Source organism: Misgurnus anguillicaudatus, chromosome 19 (genome assembly GCF_027580225.2).
Source record: "Misgurnus anguillicaudatus chromosome 19, ASM2758022v2, whole genome shotgun sequence".
In the NCBI taxonomy this organism is placed as follows: Eukaryota; Metazoa; Chordata; class Actinopteri; order Cypriniformes; family Cobitidae; genus Misgurnus; species Misgurnus anguillicaudatus.
In genome coordinates, this window is record NC_073355.2 from 15,085,246 (window position 1) to 15,103,881 (window position 18,636).

General features: G+C 39.5%; 2 protein-coding genes across 7 annotated transcripts in view; both read right to left on the reverse strand.

Annotated features, from left to right (window-relative positions):
* kank2 (KN motif and ankyrin repeat domains 2) overlaps positions 1-2,324 on the reverse strand; it is a 35,415-nt gene extending 33,091 nt beyond the window's left edge. The window contains exon 1 of one of the 4 annotated variants that reach the window (XM_055189237.2): positions 2,230-2,324. The gene's annotated coding sequence lies outside the window, so the exon portion shown is untranslated. The remainder of the gene's footprint in view (positions 1-2,229) is intronic. The other 3 variants (XM_055189254.2, XM_055189229.2, XM_055189235.2) reach the window with 3 other exon arrangements.
* Positions 2,325-3,282: 958 nt separating this feature from the next.
* The window catches only part of dock6 (dedicator of cytokinesis 6), a 65,678-nt gene continuing 50,324 nt past the window's right edge, over positions 3,283-18,636 (reverse strand). For all 3 annotated transcript variants that reach the window (XM_073857008.1, XM_073857007.1, XM_073857006.1), the window contains 21 exons: positions 17,700-17,869; positions 17,360-17,508; positions 16,791-16,973; positions 15,893-16,019; positions 15,722-15,806; positions 15,443-15,539; positions 15,167-15,301; positions 13,047-13,199; positions 12,781-12,939; positions 12,385-12,485; positions 12,110-12,302; positions 10,941-11,084; positions 10,666-10,798; positions 10,553-10,566; positions 9,985-10,110; positions 8,820-8,909; positions 5,610-5,846; positions 5,395-5,538; positions 5,209-5,315; positions 4,811-4,984; positions 3,283-4,419 (listed from right to left, as the gene is read on the reverse strand). In XM_073857008.1, coding sequence (XP_073713109.1) covers positions 4,377-4,419; positions 4,811-4,984; positions 5,209-5,315; positions 5,395-5,538; positions 5,610-5,846; positions 8,820-8,909; positions 9,985-10,110; positions 10,553-10,566; positions 10,666-10,798; positions 10,941-11,084; positions 12,110-12,302; positions 12,385-12,485; positions 12,781-12,939; positions 13,047-13,199; positions 15,167-15,301; positions 15,443-15,539; positions 15,722-15,806; positions 15,893-16,019; positions 16,791-16,973; positions 17,360-17,508; positions 17,700-17,869 — 2,764 coding nt within the window. In that variant the 3' untranslated portion in view covers positions 3,283-4,376. The remainder of the gene's footprint in view (positions 4,420-4,810; positions 4,985-5,208; positions 5,316-5,394; positions 5,539-5,609; positions 5,847-8,819; positions 8,910-9,984; positions 10,111-10,552; positions 10,567-10,665; positions 10,799-10,940; positions 11,085-12,109; positions 12,303-12,384; positions 12,486-12,780; positions 12,940-13,046; positions 13,200-15,166; positions 15,302-15,442; positions 15,540-15,721; positions 15,807-15,892; positions 16,020-16,790; positions 16,974-17,359; positions 17,509-17,699; positions 17,870-18,636) is intronic.

The window sequence follows — 18,636 nt, forward strand, 5'->3', positions numbered from 1 at the left end:
AACATTAACACGTGGCTTTCGTGGTCATCACGTAACTTCCGGTAAACTCTGCAAGGAATAAATAAAAACCCTTTTAAAGTAGTTTATTTATAAATAAACAACACGTAGATTACATAGGAACCCAAAACATTTGTTATTTTCGACTAGGTATTTTTTAAGAGTTCAGTTTCAGCAACTAGTCAAGACCATTAAACAAACAAAAACCGGAAGTAAAGTTCGGACCAGACGCTTATCGCGTCACCGCACGTGCGCCCGATGAAACGGTCTATATGGAGAAATATCCTTGAATGTTTTCCTCAAAAAAATGATTTTTTTTCTCGACTGAACAAAGAAAGACAAAAATCTTGGATGACATGGGGGTGAGTAAATTATCGGGATTTTTTTATAAAAGTGTAGTATTCCTTTAAACCAACTTGACCCGGCTGAAAGCTTGGCTAAGCTGGCTAGCTGGTTTAAGATGGAAGTAGCTGGTTTAAGATGGTCCTCCGAGCCTTGCAAAGATGGTAAGCTGGTCTGCCAGCCTGCTCAAGCTGGTGGGTCAGCTGGTCTCCCAACCTGACACGGTAAGATCAGCTTGACTAAAAAATTGTCTAAACCCTTTCAAAACCAGCCTGCTACACCAGCTTAAGCTAAAATCTGACTTTTCAGTAGGGAAATTGAAATCTCTGACTTTGTAGACTTATCTTGGTAAATCTAAACAAAGTTTAAAACATTTGAGATCTCAGTACCTGATGTGACCGTTTTTTTTCCTCAGCACAAAAATCTAAGCTGCAGGAAATATATGCAGAGGTCTCCAGCTGGTCTCCATTTAATCTCATTAGTGTCTAGAAACAATTGATATCTTGAGGATGTCCGTCATAAAGGTACACAGTACACACTGAAAAGTGTAAACAACGACAACAAATCACGTCTGACTCTCGTAGCCATGTGGCTAATTTCATTAGTCTTGCAAACACTTTGACGCCCAGCGTGTGGTCCTTCGTACAAATGGGCTTTTTAGCCGAGCATTCCTGCGCGAGGAATTCCACGAGCTCACTCCGCGCGCGCCAAACGACACGCATTCCACCGCCTCGCGCTTCTTCTCACTGGCACAACGATGTGACCGCTTTACAACATATACTAGCTATTAGTTTAGTTAACGTAAACATACGATGCGCGAGAAAACGATTCAAGTACCCACAACAGAAAGTTGCATGTATTAAAGTTTGAAGGCACACAACAAATTAAATAGTACTACTACTAAGAAAAAACGTGAATTTGCTTAAATTAATTCCCTCACAATGAGGTAATAAGTATTTTAAGTACAATGAAGACCTTAAATTAAGCTGTATATTTATATTCCCCTGCATTTTCACAACAAGTTGTCAACACATTCGAGGTGATAATCTTCAGCATGGCAATTAAAATAGCTGCACAAACAGTGTAAGACAACACGAATAAACAACCAAGGGCATGTGTTTAACCAAACCATTTCTGGCCGGCCAAATTAAAAAAGGACGAAGCCAATGATTTCAAAGTGATGAACATCTGGAAGTCATGAAGAGCTCGAGCAGTCCCACCCTCTCCCCAGAGTCACAGCAGTCACGGGGTTTTTATTTAATGAAGAATTTACCCCTAACCGCCATTAGTACTCGTTTAACCGTCTTTATGATCAACCCCATTAAGACTAAACGTTACAAGAAAATTTTACAGATAATGCAAAAGGTGTTTTCACACATGATTTGACAAAAAAGCGACCGAGCGGCTATTTCCAAGACCGCAACTTACCTCAGCACATGAAACATCCTTTCTACAATATCACTTTAGTTATACTATCGAATATGAACCAAATTCTGCACCCTTTTATCTAAACTAGTTTTACACTTGCGCCACATTACCAAAAGCATTGTGCGCGCTTCCCATTAGCAGATGCCATATAAATACCATGGCAATAACAGTCATATATCGACTAATGCAAAACAGATAACGTTACTGCCTTTCAAATAAACACCATATTACCTCCAGTAATACGTCATACAATAACAAAGGTTAAAAGAAGTCCGCTTTAAATGGTGAATCCCCACCGTTGACCCGTTACTTTGAAACTCAAGGTAAAACCGTGCAGCACAAAGACTGAAGCATCATTGAAAGCAAATTGAACCCCACAATGTATATCTAAATTAATAATTTTAGATTAAACAAATGGATTAAAAACAAAAGATTAACCATAAACCATGCACGTAATCTTACCTACCCCCGTCCAGTCCCCTCAACGGTTAAGGCCAGCAGTCTCACTGACAGCGAGCGAGACAAAAACACTGCAGCCAAATCATGCACTAAACCCCATTCTCCTCCTCCCCCCGCTCTTAAAGAGCCAACAAATCCATACACTTTATTCTCCATAATCCTCATAAAATATTTGCTTTTTTATCTTCACAATTTAAGCGACGTATATTTCAGTATCACAAAAATGTATATGCTTGGTCAACATGTTGTTAAATAAATATGCAATTTTAATAAAAATAAAAAATAAAAATGTAATCCAAATAATATTACTATGTACTGAAAATGTTTGTTTCAAAAACTATACCGCACAATAATATGCAATTTGATAATAATAATGCACAGGTTTTTATAAGGTGTGTTAACTTTATAAGGTGTGTTAACGCAGACCGTTGGCGTGGGGCATCAAAATACCGCGAGAGCTATTGGAAAGCACAGCCATCGAATCGCTCTCGCAGTACTTTGATGTCACACTGCGCAGCGCAGCACGCAATCAAACACATTTAGTGATACCCTTGAGCCATGATGTCATTGCGCCCTTACGTCATGCTCCGATACAAAAGTCCGGCGGCTACAGACAAGTAATAAAGGGGTTGTTCGTCTTCCATATGGCTAAGGTTAATGTGTTATCAGGTCGCAGATGGACATGCGTTTCGTTTATGTGAAAAAAGCATCGTCCATATGGAGTTAGGTGCTGTGCGTAGCAGACACGTGATGTATATATGTAAACGAGGGTACGATCGTTAAAGCATCTGTTTCAAGCATCTGTTTTAAATAAAAAACCTAAAAGCCCGCCTTATTATAGTCAATTAGTAAAAACCGGTTGTAAGCCGGCCTGTAAATTATTTCTAGCCAGACAACCGAATTCATTCGTTATGTATCAACACAATGACATTGGTCCTTTGATTTTTAGCATACCTCTCGTATACTGGACTTGATTAAAAAGTAATGAAAAATGTGCAATGTTACTATTTTGACATAGACAACATTTTAACAGCATGCTGCTACTGAACACACGAATTTAGAAGAAATCTCTTTTAATACAAAAAGTAAATGTAGAAAAGAGACGAACATATCAGAATAAATAAAAAAAACATTTTGGATATTAAAAATACAGTATTTCGTCCAGCAATTTGCAAAGTACACAGTCAAACAGGAGAAGTCACAAAAACATTAAAATAGTGCAAGACAGATCAACACAGCAGTGTATATTAGACTAAAGTAGTATTGCTAATTCAAGGCAGTAGCTACATTCAAAAACCAAATCCTTTATCTTTACAAAATGCTCTTATGTAAATCATTAATCTTTTTCCAGTTTCAATACTTGTGCATAACGTAAATAATAACATAACATTAACACTAAAACATTCGTCTAAATGTGTGATTCTGTGCAGCGTTGGCTAAAGTAAATATTCATAGCAGTCAGTGCAGAAACTAAGTTAGTGTGCTCATCTGCTAGTTAGTGCGCTTTGGAAACTTCCATAGTTAATGACTAAATATGCTTTTCTTTTCTTCTTCTGCTACGTCTAGTCTTGAAAACAAATTTAGTATTAAATTTAGCAGAACAAGTTTTAACAAAGGATGCTAACTAGATTAAATTGGTAGTTCATCTCAAAGCGAGTCTGTCAGTGGTCAGTCTTCAAAAAGACATCATGAATGATTTAATAAATCAAACAGCATAACGAGGATTTCTACAACAACACATTCACAGAACAATTCCTGGAAGGACTGTGGCTTTCCCTTCTTGCACTCGCACAGAACAACAACAACAACACAAACAAACAAACAAGAGGAGGAAGTGTAAAGGAGTATGCCGTGTGCTGGCCAGAGCCTAAAATTATCTCTGAAGAAGTCGAGTAAGAGTTGACTTCCCTACTAATGACTACTCTGACCAGCTAAGCTGCTTTGCCCATGAAGATTATAATGACTATGTTTACAGTAGATGACTCCTCAGAATAAACACACTCGTGCTCCTTTACTCGCCCAGGAAGAGAGAGAGAGAGAGCATGAGAGGAATGTGCAGTTTGTTAGTGTGTGGTGGGTGCAGGGGTGACATGGTGGAGTGAGAGATCACGTCTGGCTCCACATCCACCCGCGTTCCAATCTGCCACACCTCAGCACTCCACCCGACGAAAACTGGATCGGCTGAGAGAATTCCTGTGAAGAAGGGCAAAAAAACAATAAATCCACTTGGGTGATGCTCTCCATTTTGAAGTGGTGTCCGAAATGATAGTGGACATCATCGAGTGCACTTATTCAATCCCATAATGTACTGTGACATACACTTAGCTACCCGTAACTACTTAACGGTACATGCCAAATTGATTCAAGTGGACTATATTAGTGAACAATGGTATAGAGGGCTATTTCGGACACAGCCTTGGTGTTTTGTTTTAGCCACAAACGGCACGACCACGGGCCATTTCATGCAATCACAAAAAACACAGCTTTTTAAAAATCTGATTTCCTTCCCAACTTGCATGATGGAGGTATTATGTAGATGGAAAACAGTTTAGTGGTCATGTAAGGTGTATGCGTGTTGTGTTACCTCTGTGTTGGTGGGGTTGGTAAAGGAAGTGGTCTGTAGAGTTGAGGGATCTTGCGGTTGATAAGAGGAAACAGAGCTTCTTTCAGTTTAGTATAGTTGCGCTCCAGCTCTCGATGGTATTCCTTCTGATCTGGACCGATCAAAGACTTGTTCTTCCTGAGGGCATCCTCACACCTGAATACATAATATTGTAGTTAGTTGGTTAAATGCATGAAGAGAGCCTCGCATAACAGATGCAGTGGGAGTCAAACTGAGACCAAGACCAAACCAAAGACAAGACCATTAGGCGCCAAAAAATAAGACCAATATTAAAACAAAACAAAAAAATCTGAGATTTTAAGAAAGAGGTCTCATTATATAATTATCAAGCATGAATGTGTTTTCAAGAATATGTGCACCTTTTGGTCAAGTCTTTAAAGCAGAGACGCAATTTATTGTGATGCCGGAAGAGTTTGGGATCCTCTGGAATTTCAGACAGGAAGACCTGAGCCACCTCCAGCGGACCCTGTGTGACAACAATGATAGGTTCACGTCTACAGATAAGGCAACATCATTGGGAAAAACGTATTTACTTTTAAGATTACCTGATTAACAGTGGTGCCCACACAACCCTGGAGGACCATCTGGAGCATCTTTGGATCAGAGGGTTCCTGATGGGTGGCAAAGGCCAACTCCTGTGTTTTCTTCTGCATGTCTTCAATCGCCACCTCCATTGGCATCAGAATGATCTACAGCACAAAGGTTGTAAAATCAGTATTTTGTACAATATAATAATCTCCAGTTTAAAAGCAACCCATACCTCCTCTTTGTGGATGACGTTGATGCGCGTCTTGATGTAGGGGAAGGCGTGAGAGGTGGTGAGGATGGTTTTGCGTTTGTACTGCTCGTGCAGGTCGCCGTGGGCCCGGCCGTCCAGTGTGAACGGCGTGCAATACATGAACGTGCGCAGGTTATAGTTCTTGTCGAAGTACGTGATGCGCTCCTTCAGCTCGTAAGTGTCGAAGAAGGGCTCCACGTATGTGATCTGAAGGTATGCCTGAGAACATAGCACAGGGTCAATACGTTTACCATATTACAATGTGTACAAAATACAAAATTTTTTACCCTGAAAAATTCTGATATCTTAATTTCAGGGTCATGAATCATGACAATTTGAAATGAAAACAAACTTGTGACTCGTATTGATTTTAATCATTGATATGACCTTACTCAGACAATATTTAAGGGGACATTTCACAATACTTTTTTAAAGATTAAAAAAAAATCTTTGGTGTCCCCGAGTAGCAGTGATGGGAATAACGGCGTTATAAGTAATCTGCGTTAGTAACTGCGTTATTTTTTTCAGTAACGAGTAATCAAATAAATTACTGTTTCCCCTGTTATAACGCCGTTATCGCTACTGACTTTAAAATGCTGCGCGTTACTAAAATTGATCTCACTGAAGTGATTTTCACCAGCGTAGGCTCGCTCTCTCAGCCAAACACTGTTGCTGCCTTCACATGCTATCGTAATTATGGTAAATACCAAAATCCCACTTGGAAAATGCACATGAACACCCCTCATGTGGTATTTTCCACTGGGCAACTCGTAAAATATTTTGATGGCCGAGTTGCCGAGATGAGATTACCTATGACCTTTTCAAAATGGCGGAGAGCAGCAGCAACGTCGTGAATGGTAAGCATTGTACACTTTTAAACGCTTTTTGCTACTGTTAGCGGATAGTTTTTTATAGCCTATACAATGTTGTGTCATTGACAATTGTAATATAATAGGTTAACACTCAGTGTCAGTTTTAAAAATACCAAAATAACAGGTCCGGATGTCCATCTTTCATTTTCCTAATGACAACAAAAGCAATGGTAAATACCAGTTCACAAATGGAAAATGCACTTGAACGCAGCAAACTGGTAAATTCTAGTTCACAAATGGAAAATATCATCTTTCCCATAGCACGTGAAGGCAGCATGTGTGTTAGAGAGGGTGGGACAACTACATAGCTGATGATGATTGGCTTAATTTCCATCGTTAGCCAACCAGAGGCAGAGTTCACACACAGGCACGCCCACTCGCACAGTCCGAGCGCGAGCAGTGTTAAAAAGTCTGAGCAACTTGATCACTTTGTCGCTAGATTTAGCAACTTTCTATCACTTTAGCGACTTTATTTGAAAAAAGCGACTAGGACAAATCTAGCGATCTTTTCTGGCGTGGTTGGAGACTTTTGTAGACTGACATGAAAATACGTAATTTTTCTCTTCTTAACGAGCAGCGGTGCTGCTGCTGTGCCCCATCTCAAAGCACTGGCATGCAGCCCGGTCATCGCGCATCAATTACTCCGAAAACACCGGTGACAGGGCGATGGCAAGTACAACAAGCTCAAAGGTAGCAGTCGCAAACACGAAGTATAAAGCACTACTTTTCCATTGTTGAGGTGAAAGGCAAGAATGTTTGTGTAATGTGCAGTGTTGGGTGTAACTAGTTACAAAGTAACTAGTTACTGTAATAATATTACTTTTTTCATTAACTAGTAGTGTAAGGCATTACCCGTCTGAAAATGGTAATATTATTAAAGTTTTCCCGAGCTAGTTACTTGAGTTACATTCGCCAGTAGCACCTTCATCACACAAGGCACAAAACACAGAGAACAAAGGGGAAGGGGAGGAGGGCGTGAATGGAACAGTGATTGGTCTAAGTTTGGCACAAGGTATCATTTACCATCACCGATTGGTCGACACCCGGCAGCCAGCAGCACAGAGCGGCACACTCAAAGACAGATCGGTAAAATGGAAGCGTCAACAACAGCTCTTTTTCAGAGGAAGGTTCCCAGCAACAGAAAGCTAGTTTCGACGGGTGGAGATTCAGTCATATTTTATTATATTCAACGGAAGGAAAATAACTTGACGGTGAAGTGCACACTCTTTAATGTTTCTCCGAACGCTGTGCCCCGCGTCCGGTAGCGGGTAAGGAAGCCAGCATTTTCTTGGCCGTGGCTTGCCCAAATAAACATTCTTGTCCAGAAAAGAAAATGCAACTAGTAATATAACTAGTAATATAACTAGTTACTTTCTCCAGGGAGTAATAAAGTAAAGTAAGGCATTACTATTTTTGAGAGTAATATGTAATACGTAATATATTACTTTTTTGAGTAACTAGCCCCAACTCTGGTAATGTGCAACTAATGCCCATGAAGAAAAAGTCTTTCCACGTCTGTGGCAAGTAATTCTGATCTAATAAAGCACCTCACATCGTCACATGCTGCCACAAAATAGTGGTTTCTCTATAGTATCCAATTTAGTCATTTAACATTTACTTTTATAATAATGTAACGCAGTTACTAACTCAGTTACTATTTGTGAGAAGTAATTAGTAATTATAACTACTTACTTTTTTAAAGTAACGTTCCCAACACTGCCGAGTAGGTATGTGAAGTTTTAGCTCAAAATACCATATAGATCCTTTTTTTAACATGTTGAATTTGCCATTGACTTTAGGTGTAAGCAAAAAAATTTTTGTTTTTGGTTGTGTCCTTTTAAATGCAAAGGAGCTGATGAAATGCAAACACTGATCGCCATGATGGTGGTTTGTTGAAATTAAAACTCAATTGTGCTGTCAATTATTTTCTCTCTGTCTCTGCACTAAATTGCAGTGCCGGGGTTGGATAGTGCAGATTAAGGGGCAGTAAGATCCCATTTTGACATCACAAGGGGAGTCAAATTTCAACTATTTTTTCACATGCTTGCAGAGAATGGTTTACCAAAACTAAGTTACTGGGTTGATCTTTTTCACATTTTCTAGGTTGATCGAAGCACTGGGGATCCAATTATAGCACTTAAACATACAAAAAGTGAGATTTTCACGATATGTCCCCTTTAAAGATATCAAGGTTATATTTTCACAGAATGTCCTTTATGTTGGATGATTTTATGCAGAAAACTGATTTTTGCTAGGTTTTTACAGACATGATCACATTGGTGTCCTTGTTTGGTAAGGCTGTATGCCATTAGTATCTTACCTTATTGGGGTCCAGCTTGTTCTTGTCAACAGGGTTGGAGTCCTTAATGATCGCCACCACATCATCACCGAATCGCTCAGAGTAAAATTCCTACAACAGAAACAAATGATCATATGAGACAGACATGTCTGACCCACTAGGAGTACCATTTGGCCTAATAATGGTCCGGTCTAAAATCTGCACATTTAAAATTGGGTCATGAAAATGTACCAGTGTGCGCACACAAAGCATTATTCTTCATATGTAACCCTGGACCACAAAACCAGTCATAAGGGTAAATTTTTTGAAATTGAAATGTATACATCATCTTAAAGCTGAAAAAAGCTTTCCATTGATGCATGGTTTGTTAGAATAGGACAATATTTTGCCGAAATACAACAATTTGAAAATCTGGAATTCTGAGGGTGCAAAAATATCAAAATATTAAGAAAATCGCCATTAAAGTTATTCGAAACAAGTCCTTGGCAACACATATTACTAATGATAAATACATTTTTTATATATTTAAGGTAGGAAATTTACAAAATATATTCATTGAATGTGACCTTTACTTAAAGGGGACATTTCACAACTTTTTTTAAAAATGTAAAATAAATCTTTGGTGTCTCCAGAGTACATATGTGAAGTTTTAGCTCAAAATATCATATAGATAATATATAATTTATTATAACATGTTAAAATTGCCACTTTGTAGGTGTGAGCAAAAATTTGCCGTTTAGGTGTGTGTCCTTTTAAATGCAAATGAGCTGATAGCTGCACTAAATGGCAGTGCTGTGGTTGGATAGTGCAGATTAAGGGGCAATATTATCCCCTTCTGACATCACAAGGGAAGACAAATTTCAATGACCTATTTATTTACACATGCTTGCAGAGAATGGTTTACCAAAACTAAGTTACTGGCTTGATCTTTCTCAAATTTAGTAGATTGATAGAAGCACTGGGGACACAATTATAGCACTTAAACATGGAAAATGTCAGATTTTCATGATATGTCCCCTTTAATATCCTAATGATTTTTTGCATAAAAAAATCTATAATTTCCCTCATAAAATGTATTGTTGGCTATTGCTACAAAAATACCTTGCTACTTATGACTGGTTTGTGGTCCAGGGTCACATATTTGTTGTCATGATCATCACTGAATCACCGATAACTGAAGACATACCTCCAGTCTGTGCGAGATCTCGGACAGTTTGGTGATCGAAGGCTCTTTATAAACAAACTCCTGCTCATCCAGATCTCCAAAGCGGCAACCGTAGAAGCCCACGCGAAAGTAGGTGCCAAACATCCTCTGTGACCTAAACATTGACGACACAAAGACAGATCAGAGGCACTGAGTACTAAATGACACATAAAAGCTAAACTGACATCACTTTACTCTGACACTTCATGCCTAAGGGAACAGCACTGATGGGTTTTCATATGCAAATCTGTACACATGTGCCCTGCAACAACACTGACTGCATCCTTGTGAAATGGCCTTACTTATTTAAGTGTGTCAGACAGTGAAATGAAACAGCTTGGCTAAGCAAAGTTCATCTCTGTGCACTCACCAGAAAAACATCCAGACATCACGGGCCAGGCCACACGGAGACGAAAGGGGGAGCCCAAAGAGAAATGAAACAAGATGAAAAACAAGTTTTTAGTGGAGGAGAGAAATCATCTGCTAAAACAAACTGTGCAACACATGGTACTGATAAATCCAAAAGCACAGTTAGATCGGTAAGCCCTACCTCCCATCCTGAACTCTGTGCGTGAACACAGCAGGGAACGCATCGTCACCAAAACAGAGAAGGATATCAATCAAACATCCAACATCTCGGTAAACCACACACATTGAAAGGTTTCTGATTGTATACTTTGTTAAACGCATCCTGCAGTTTGCCGTGGACGGAGGCGAGCTTCTTAAAATCTCGGTTGGCCTCGTGAATAGGACAGAGGATCTTATAAACCTCATTTATGGCTTCATACATGGCGGCCTGGAGGAGAGACAGAGGCTGTGGTCAGGTCACCACTGATTTAAGAGTTAATACACTAAAATATGGATACGTGTCTAAATCCCGTTGACTCGCTTGGATACCAGTGCATTTAAAGTGATTTTGGAAAAAGGGAAGCTCTCACCATGTTGAAAGAGGCAGCTGCTTGCTCCAAAAGCCCGACGAGCCCCGACTCACTGAAGTACTTCCCAGAACAGATGCCCTCCTCCTCTGGGGACAGGATATCATCGGACACCGCTGACTCTTCCAACACATTTGACGAGATACTCTGTGAAATGTAACTTGAGTGTCAAAGGTGCTAAAAAACAGTGTCATACTTCTTAAAGGATTAGTCAATTTTCTAAAAAAAATCCAGATAATTTACTCACCACCATGTCATCCAAAATGTTGATGTCTTTCTTTGTTCAGACAAGAAGATATTATGTTTTTTTGTTTTTTTTGAGGAAACATTCCAGGATTTTTCTCATTTACATGGACTTTAATGGACCCCAACATTTAAGTGTTTTAATGCAGTTTAAAATTGCAGTTTCAAAGGACTATAAACAATCTCAAACGAGGCATAAGGGTCTTATCTAGCGAAACGATTGTCATTTTTGGCAAGAAATTTAAATATGCACTTTTAAACCACAACTTCTCGTCTTCCTTCAGCTGTGTGACGAGCCAGCGCGACCTCACGTAATTGCGTGATGACGTCGAAAGGTCTGAAACACACATTTGCGGACCATTTTAAACAATAAACTGACACAAAGACATTAATTAGTATCATTCCACATACAACAATGTTGGAACGGTCCTCTTTCTCCACACTTGACGTGATGACGTATTGCGTGAGGTCGTGCTGGCGCGTCACAGGACCGGAGGAAGACGAGAAGTTGTGGTCCAAAAGCGCATATTTTTATTTTTCTTGCCAAAAATCACAATCGTTTCGCTAGATAAGACCTCATTTAGAGTCCTTTGAAACTGCAATTTTAAACTGCATTAAAACTGTTAAATGTTGGGGTCCATTAAAGTCCTTTAAAATAAGAAAAATCCTGGAATGTTTTCCTCAAAAAACATAATTTTTTCTCGACTGAACAAAGAAAGACATCAACATTTTGGATGGCATGGTGGTGAGTAAATTATCTGGATTTTTTTAAAGAAAATGGACTATTCCTTTAACAATTCTTTTAATATATTAAAAGCATTTAATGAAACATTATTTGTATACAAGCTTATTGTTTGATTCATTACGTTTCAAACAATACGATTTCATACCAAGCACAATACTTAACACTAGCCTAACACATGGTTTACCTGGAAGGTCACACAGCCGATGGGAAGATAGCGGCAATCTTCGAGCATGTTGAGGTACTCGGCCACCAGGGCGGCGCTATGAACCAGGCAGTGTGCTGCCTCGGCGTGGTTCCCTCTTTCTGAATGCTTCCCTGCCATGTTCTGCAGCCAGGTGAGTCTCAGATCTGGAGAGTTCTGATAACCCTTAGCGATCCTAAATAAGGAAAATAAGGATTTGTAAGCACGTCACGGGATCAACGCAGCTCCTGAGGTTTTTAAGAAAGAAGAATGCTGACCTGTACATGAGGTCTATGAGCATCTCTGGGTCCTGCTGGTGTTCCTTCATCTTCACGGTGTCGGTGAGAATCATGTGGAGGTTGAAGACCAGATCCTGCACCTGTAGAGGTGAAATTACAGATAATTTAAGGCATATTATTTTTTTCTACTATGGAAGTCAATGGTACCCCAGATCTGTTTTGATACAAACATTCTTCAACATATCTTCCTGTTTGTTTACCAGAAGTCATTAATATGGGTTTGAAACAACTTGAAAGTAAGTAAATAATGACAGATTTTTAGTTTTTGGTGAACTATACCTTTAAATATTTTTATTTGGCTATTTTTATTAAATGGAACACCATGTGGATTTTAAAGCAACAACCTTTGAGTTATGCCTCGAGATCTTTACGTACCTGCTCAGGAAAGGGCGAATCTCTGAGCTCCAGGTCATCCTCAGCGTAGGTAAGAATGGTCTTTAAGGAGCGACGCAGATGCTCTTCGTTGAAGGTCTGAAAGGTTCCCACAAGTGAAGACAGAGACATGGTCACCTGCATCTTCACACGGGCGAAATTCTAGAGAATACAAAAAATAAACCAAGTTTACTACACAATCTCTAAACAAGCGTTTACAGTAACCACAGGTATCCAACCCAGCGGTTTAAGGTGGAGTTGAGGCTTACGTTTCCGATCTCAAAGTTCTGTCTCATGAGCAGGTAAAGGGAGGCGCTGGCGTGGCTGCGTACGGTGCTCACGCTGCTGCTGCAGTGACGCAGTAACCGCAGACACAGGTCTGCACACAGCTCTGTGTCCTCTTCAAACAACATCTCTGGAAACTACAAACACATGCAGGAGTTAAGCCTCTCCTTACAACTGAATACAGTACAAGAATCTGTTAAATACATACAGGTGACTAAACCTGAACATCTTTAATAAATAAACTTAAAAGTATGAATCTCTGAAAAAATCCCTGATAAAAAGACAGGCACAGATAGTATAACATCCTACTGCTCACATACACCTGCTTCACATACACAATATAGATTTTTCTCTGTGGTAATTTACAATAATTCGATGTGATTTGATTCATTTATCAATATTTTTATATTATGTGCCTTGTTAAGCAGTTGCATTTTCCAGTTGGAACATTAACAACAACTAATACAAACAAAAATAATGAGGGAAAAATGTCACATAAAATCAAGCTTATGATGGCAACAGTCAAAGTCTTTCAGTATTTTGTGCCAAAATGTGCAACAGTGACTGAGTAGAAAAAATAAACTTTGCTCACTTGCAGACGAAAAATAAACAAAAATGTGCTCTTTGACGCAAATATAGATGGAAGTTACGTCAAGGAATGAGGACGTGGACAGTGTCAAAATCAAGGTTCCCACACCTTAGTTAACTTCAAATTCAAGGAACTTTCAAGGACTTTCCAGGTCCAATACCATCAAATTCAAGGACTAAATGTGGGGACACATTTCAAGTGAGAGCAAGGTTACATTGTGTTACCTTTAAAGATACATTGTTACGGTTCCCTTTCGAGGGAACTCACGCTGCGCCACTTCGGTGACTGAGCAAGGTTACATTGTGTTACCTTTAAAGATACATTGTTACGGTTCCCTTTCGAGGGAACTCACGCTGCGCCACTTCGGTGACACTTTGGGGACATGTCCAGGGGTAAGTGTGTCTGAATGTGTATATCAAATTCAACCAATGGTGAGGCTTCATGAAAAAGACAGGGTGACGTGGGAGCCAGGAAATATATCGCTCTCTGAAATATTGCCAAAGACGGCATTACAGGGACGCAGGAAGTATGGCAAGGGAGACGCAGCGTCTCGTTCCCTTCTCAGGGAACAACAGTTACATACGTAACCCGAGACGTTTTCATGTGTCAAACACAACTATGCAAAAAAGCATTTTGATATGAATCAACATTCGCAAACAGAAGATGTAAGCATTTAAAGCAAACATTTTAGCACATGTGCTTAAAAAGGCTAGAATTTTTATAATATTATCCTACACAACACAGCGAATAATATGGATTTTTTCCAGAAAACTTCTTGAATAAAATAGATTCAAGCACTTTCAATGACCTGTATCTATGCATGTATATTTTCAAAAACTTCCCAGGGCCTTGATTCCCCCCCAGATTCACAAACTTTCAAGGACCCGTGGGAACAATGCAAAATAAAGGCACCTTTAAGATATCTATAGAGCAGGGTGGCTGATATATTCACATTATATGTTAATATTTTATAAATAATGTAATAATTGCAAATAAAATGTAAACAAAATTGTTGAATAAGCCCTGATTTTATGCAAGGGGGTCCGGGGGCCCCTGGTGGTGTTACCAGGTGTCCTCCAAATATTGTTTAAATTCAAAATAAAATTATTGTAATTATTATTTTGCGGAGATGAAAAAGCAAGAAAATGTATTAATAGACTAATATTAACATATTTATTAAATAATAAAAAACTTGATTAAAATTAAGGTTAAAAGTATGTAAATTATGTTTTATGTAGTATGTTAACAGTATGTGACTGTGTATATCCAAAACAATTTTGATATCTCTGTTATGTAAACATAATAATGTAAATCCATTCGTAATTTGATTAATGTACCGGGGGTCCCTGGTCTTTCTCTCTATCCATTAAGGGGTCCTTGGCCTGAAAAAGGTTGAAGACTTCTGATTTACTACATACACAGAATAACAGCACATCTCTCTTTAATATCCTCACGATTGTGTGTGAGTATGAGCAATAAGTGGACAACCTTAATGACAAATCAGGAGACACAAACCTTATAGACCAAAGCTCTCTGTGTGCTGAAGCAGTGCTGCAGGAAGAGGGCGCTCTGGTTTCCTGCCATACTGTGGAGCAGCGCTCTCAATACTCCACCCAAAACACTTTCCTTCAGCTCGGACATCACCACGGTCTGACACAAACAACAAAACACTGTTTACCAGCATGAAACTGGCATGGATATTGTAAAACACGTGTTTGTTGAAAATGCATTTAAACACATTAATGAGAAAGAGCCAGAGAGAGGGAGAGAGAGAGACAAAGCATCCATTACTTTCACTATAATCTCCAGCGTGTCCAAGACTATTAGAGCAGCTTCTGTCGCCAAGTTTCCATCCACTACAGACTCCTGCTCCACCTCTGCTTTACTTCTGCATAGAGATGGTGTTTACAGTAAGCTATTCATAGTGCCCACCCGACACACACACTCAGCCTGACGTGCACCCTGTGATTATGTGCTTTATTAGGTCCACAGACAGCTAAAAAGCAGCAATACAGACATCAAGTGAAAGGGAAGAGTAATGGAAAGACATAAAAAAATTGAGAAACGTACTTGTCCACTCTGTCTGCGTTCTGTCTCCAGTGGGTGACGTTTTTTCTCCACCGGACGTTTTCTTGACCTCCATAAGGACTTCGCTCTGAAAAACACGGAGAGAGAGGTATGAAGCCCAGTGTTGCTAAATTCACAAAACACACACACAGAGAGAAAGAGCCTTGGTTGTACCTCTGCAGCGGCGGACCATCTCCTGTCTGGCTCCGATGGTGCCCAGTATGGCCTCCTCCAGACGAGCCTTCATGTCTTGAGATTTCTTAAAGGTCAGGCTGTTGATCCGCTCCAGGGCTTTCTTTCCCTGGGAACAGGAAAGTCAAGAGTAAAAAGATTTAGATAAAAACATCTTAACTGTATAAAAAAGACATAACATATTGAAAAAAACTTAAAGGGCACCTATTACGAAAAAAAAGACTTTTACAAGGTGTTTGGACACAATGTGTGCTAGCAGTATGTGAACACAACAACCCTACGATGAATAAAATCCACCCGCTCCTTGTTTTTTAATATCCATTAAACCAAAACAGTCTAATTAGATATGCTGTTTTGATTCTCTTATCAATGTGAGGTCACATTGATAAAGCCCCGCCCAATTACAGTCCTGCATTACCATAGTTTCCACCCTCAGCGAGTTGTACCCTGTCCACTAGATACTATTGTCTCAGACTGTATTAATCAGATCTGTTTTAACTGAAAGCACTCACTATCTGTTTGTAAGGGAGTGAGGAGCTGTAGCTCATTTGCATTTAAAGAAACAGCACGTTTTTGCTCCCACCCAAATAGGGGCAATTTTGATAGGCTATAATAAACGATCTGTGGGGTATTTTGAGCTGAAACACAGACACAGTCTGGGCACAACTGAGACTTATATTACATCTTGTAAAAAGGCCATTATAGTTGCCCTTTAATGTAGCAGTATTGAAACATTTATTGAAATCTGAATAACATGCCAACCATTTTTTAGATTATGGGCACAGGTCAATTAATTAATCTTAGACACTGCTATCCTCCAGATATCGCCACTGACTGTTAATAATACACATCAGTCGATGTGTGAGAACAACGAATGTACCTTGTATTCAAAACAGGACAGACACAGGTGCAGAAGATCAAGCAAACGGTTGATCTGAGGGACTGAGAGGTCTGACACCCAGCGCTCCAGCAGACCTGCATCTGCGTTCCTCCACACCCACAAGAAACACACCAACAGAGTCCGGCTGCACTCAGCGGAGAGGGCGCTGCATGGGCGCGCTGTCTGAGGAGAGACAAACAAAGCTTTACACCCAACATACACTGACACGCAACATTAGACGGTATAACCGGCAGCCTGTTAGGAGCTGTCATAAACAAAGGATGTCCTTACACACCCGAATGACCAATAAACACTCAAACACAAACGACTCTCATTTCCTCTGCAATACACAAGCCATTAATATTCGCCAATGAAGGAAAATGACATGGCAGAGCCCCCTTGTGGCAAAAAGTGTTAAAAGTCTAACACTTCTGATGGTGTACAGTGGTATAAATATCTGTTGTAGGCTATTATTGAACCTGCATAGGCTGCATAATGAGCTACAATCATTTAATATCTGCAACATGTATTAAATATTTACAAAAGGAAACCTCTCAGCAGGTACTCACCACTGTAGGTAAAGTGAATGGGTTGGCTTTGGAATGAGGGAGTGGGGAGCCGGCTATCGCCATAGCAACAGACTGGCTGATGGTGCCGTTGTCCGAGTCGCTATCGTCGACGAGCGCAGCGGCGTGACGTGCACGCTGAGCGGATGTGTCTGTGACAAACAAAAGCAGAGAGATACACATCTCAGTTGAAATGTCACTTTTGTTCAGTTCTTTGAATGGCTCTCTGGAGCTCTGACCTTTGAAAGACTGTTTAACTCATAAACAAAGAGTTCATATAAATAACGCGAGAGATAACCGGGCCGTTCTATTGTGGGTGCTCGGCTTTAAGAGACTAACTGACCGGTGAAGTCGTAAAGCTGGGGCAGCGTCTCCATAACGATGGGAAGGAGTGGCAGGTAGAGTTGGGCGATGTGCGAGCGGACCTGGGGGTCGGTGTAGCGGGGGTCCGCGTCGTGACTGCACAGCAGTGAATGCAGCGCGCTGATAGCTTTCTTGTGTAGGAAAAACAAGCTGCAAGAGAGGAGAAATATAGCAAGGTGTTAGCTGAGGTGTTAGTGCCGTTTATTTTAGGGAATTACCTTCTGGGAGGGATCTGCGAACTGGATTTAAACATTGCAAAAAGTGTTAAACAAAGCAACCTTTCAAAATATAGTTATAAATAGTACAATTAGCAATATGCAGAATGTGGCAATAACAGGGAGAGTCTTTTGTGGGTGCGAATGCCATGTGTGCCAACATATCCGTATTAAGTAGAGCTATAAAAAATAAATAATCATGATTAATCACATACAAAATAAAAGTTTGTGTTAGCATAATGTGTGTGTATTGTAATATATAATAATTTAAATTTTATTGTGTGATTATTATGTATATATAGAATAAAAGTTTTATTCTTTACAAACTTTATTTTGTATGCGATTAATCGCGACTAATCAACTAATTGTTTAACAGCCCTACCCAGCCAGATCATAATACTACTTTTATTTTTCTATTATTCAACCTAAACCCTACTCTTCTACACCAGGTTTTCTCAGTTTTTCATTTTCTAGTAAGCATTGTAGGCTGGTCAATAAGCTTACTGCATAGATAACACATATTTATTGTACTTTGTACTATGTTTTATTTTATATATAGTTTTTTCTGTATATTTCTGTACATTTTTGATTTCCTGTAGCTCAAATGGTAAAGCATTCCATTGCTGTCGAATATAAACCTCTCATCTCCAAAATGGCTACTTTCTTCTAAACAATTAAACACAATATATTAAATATTTATAT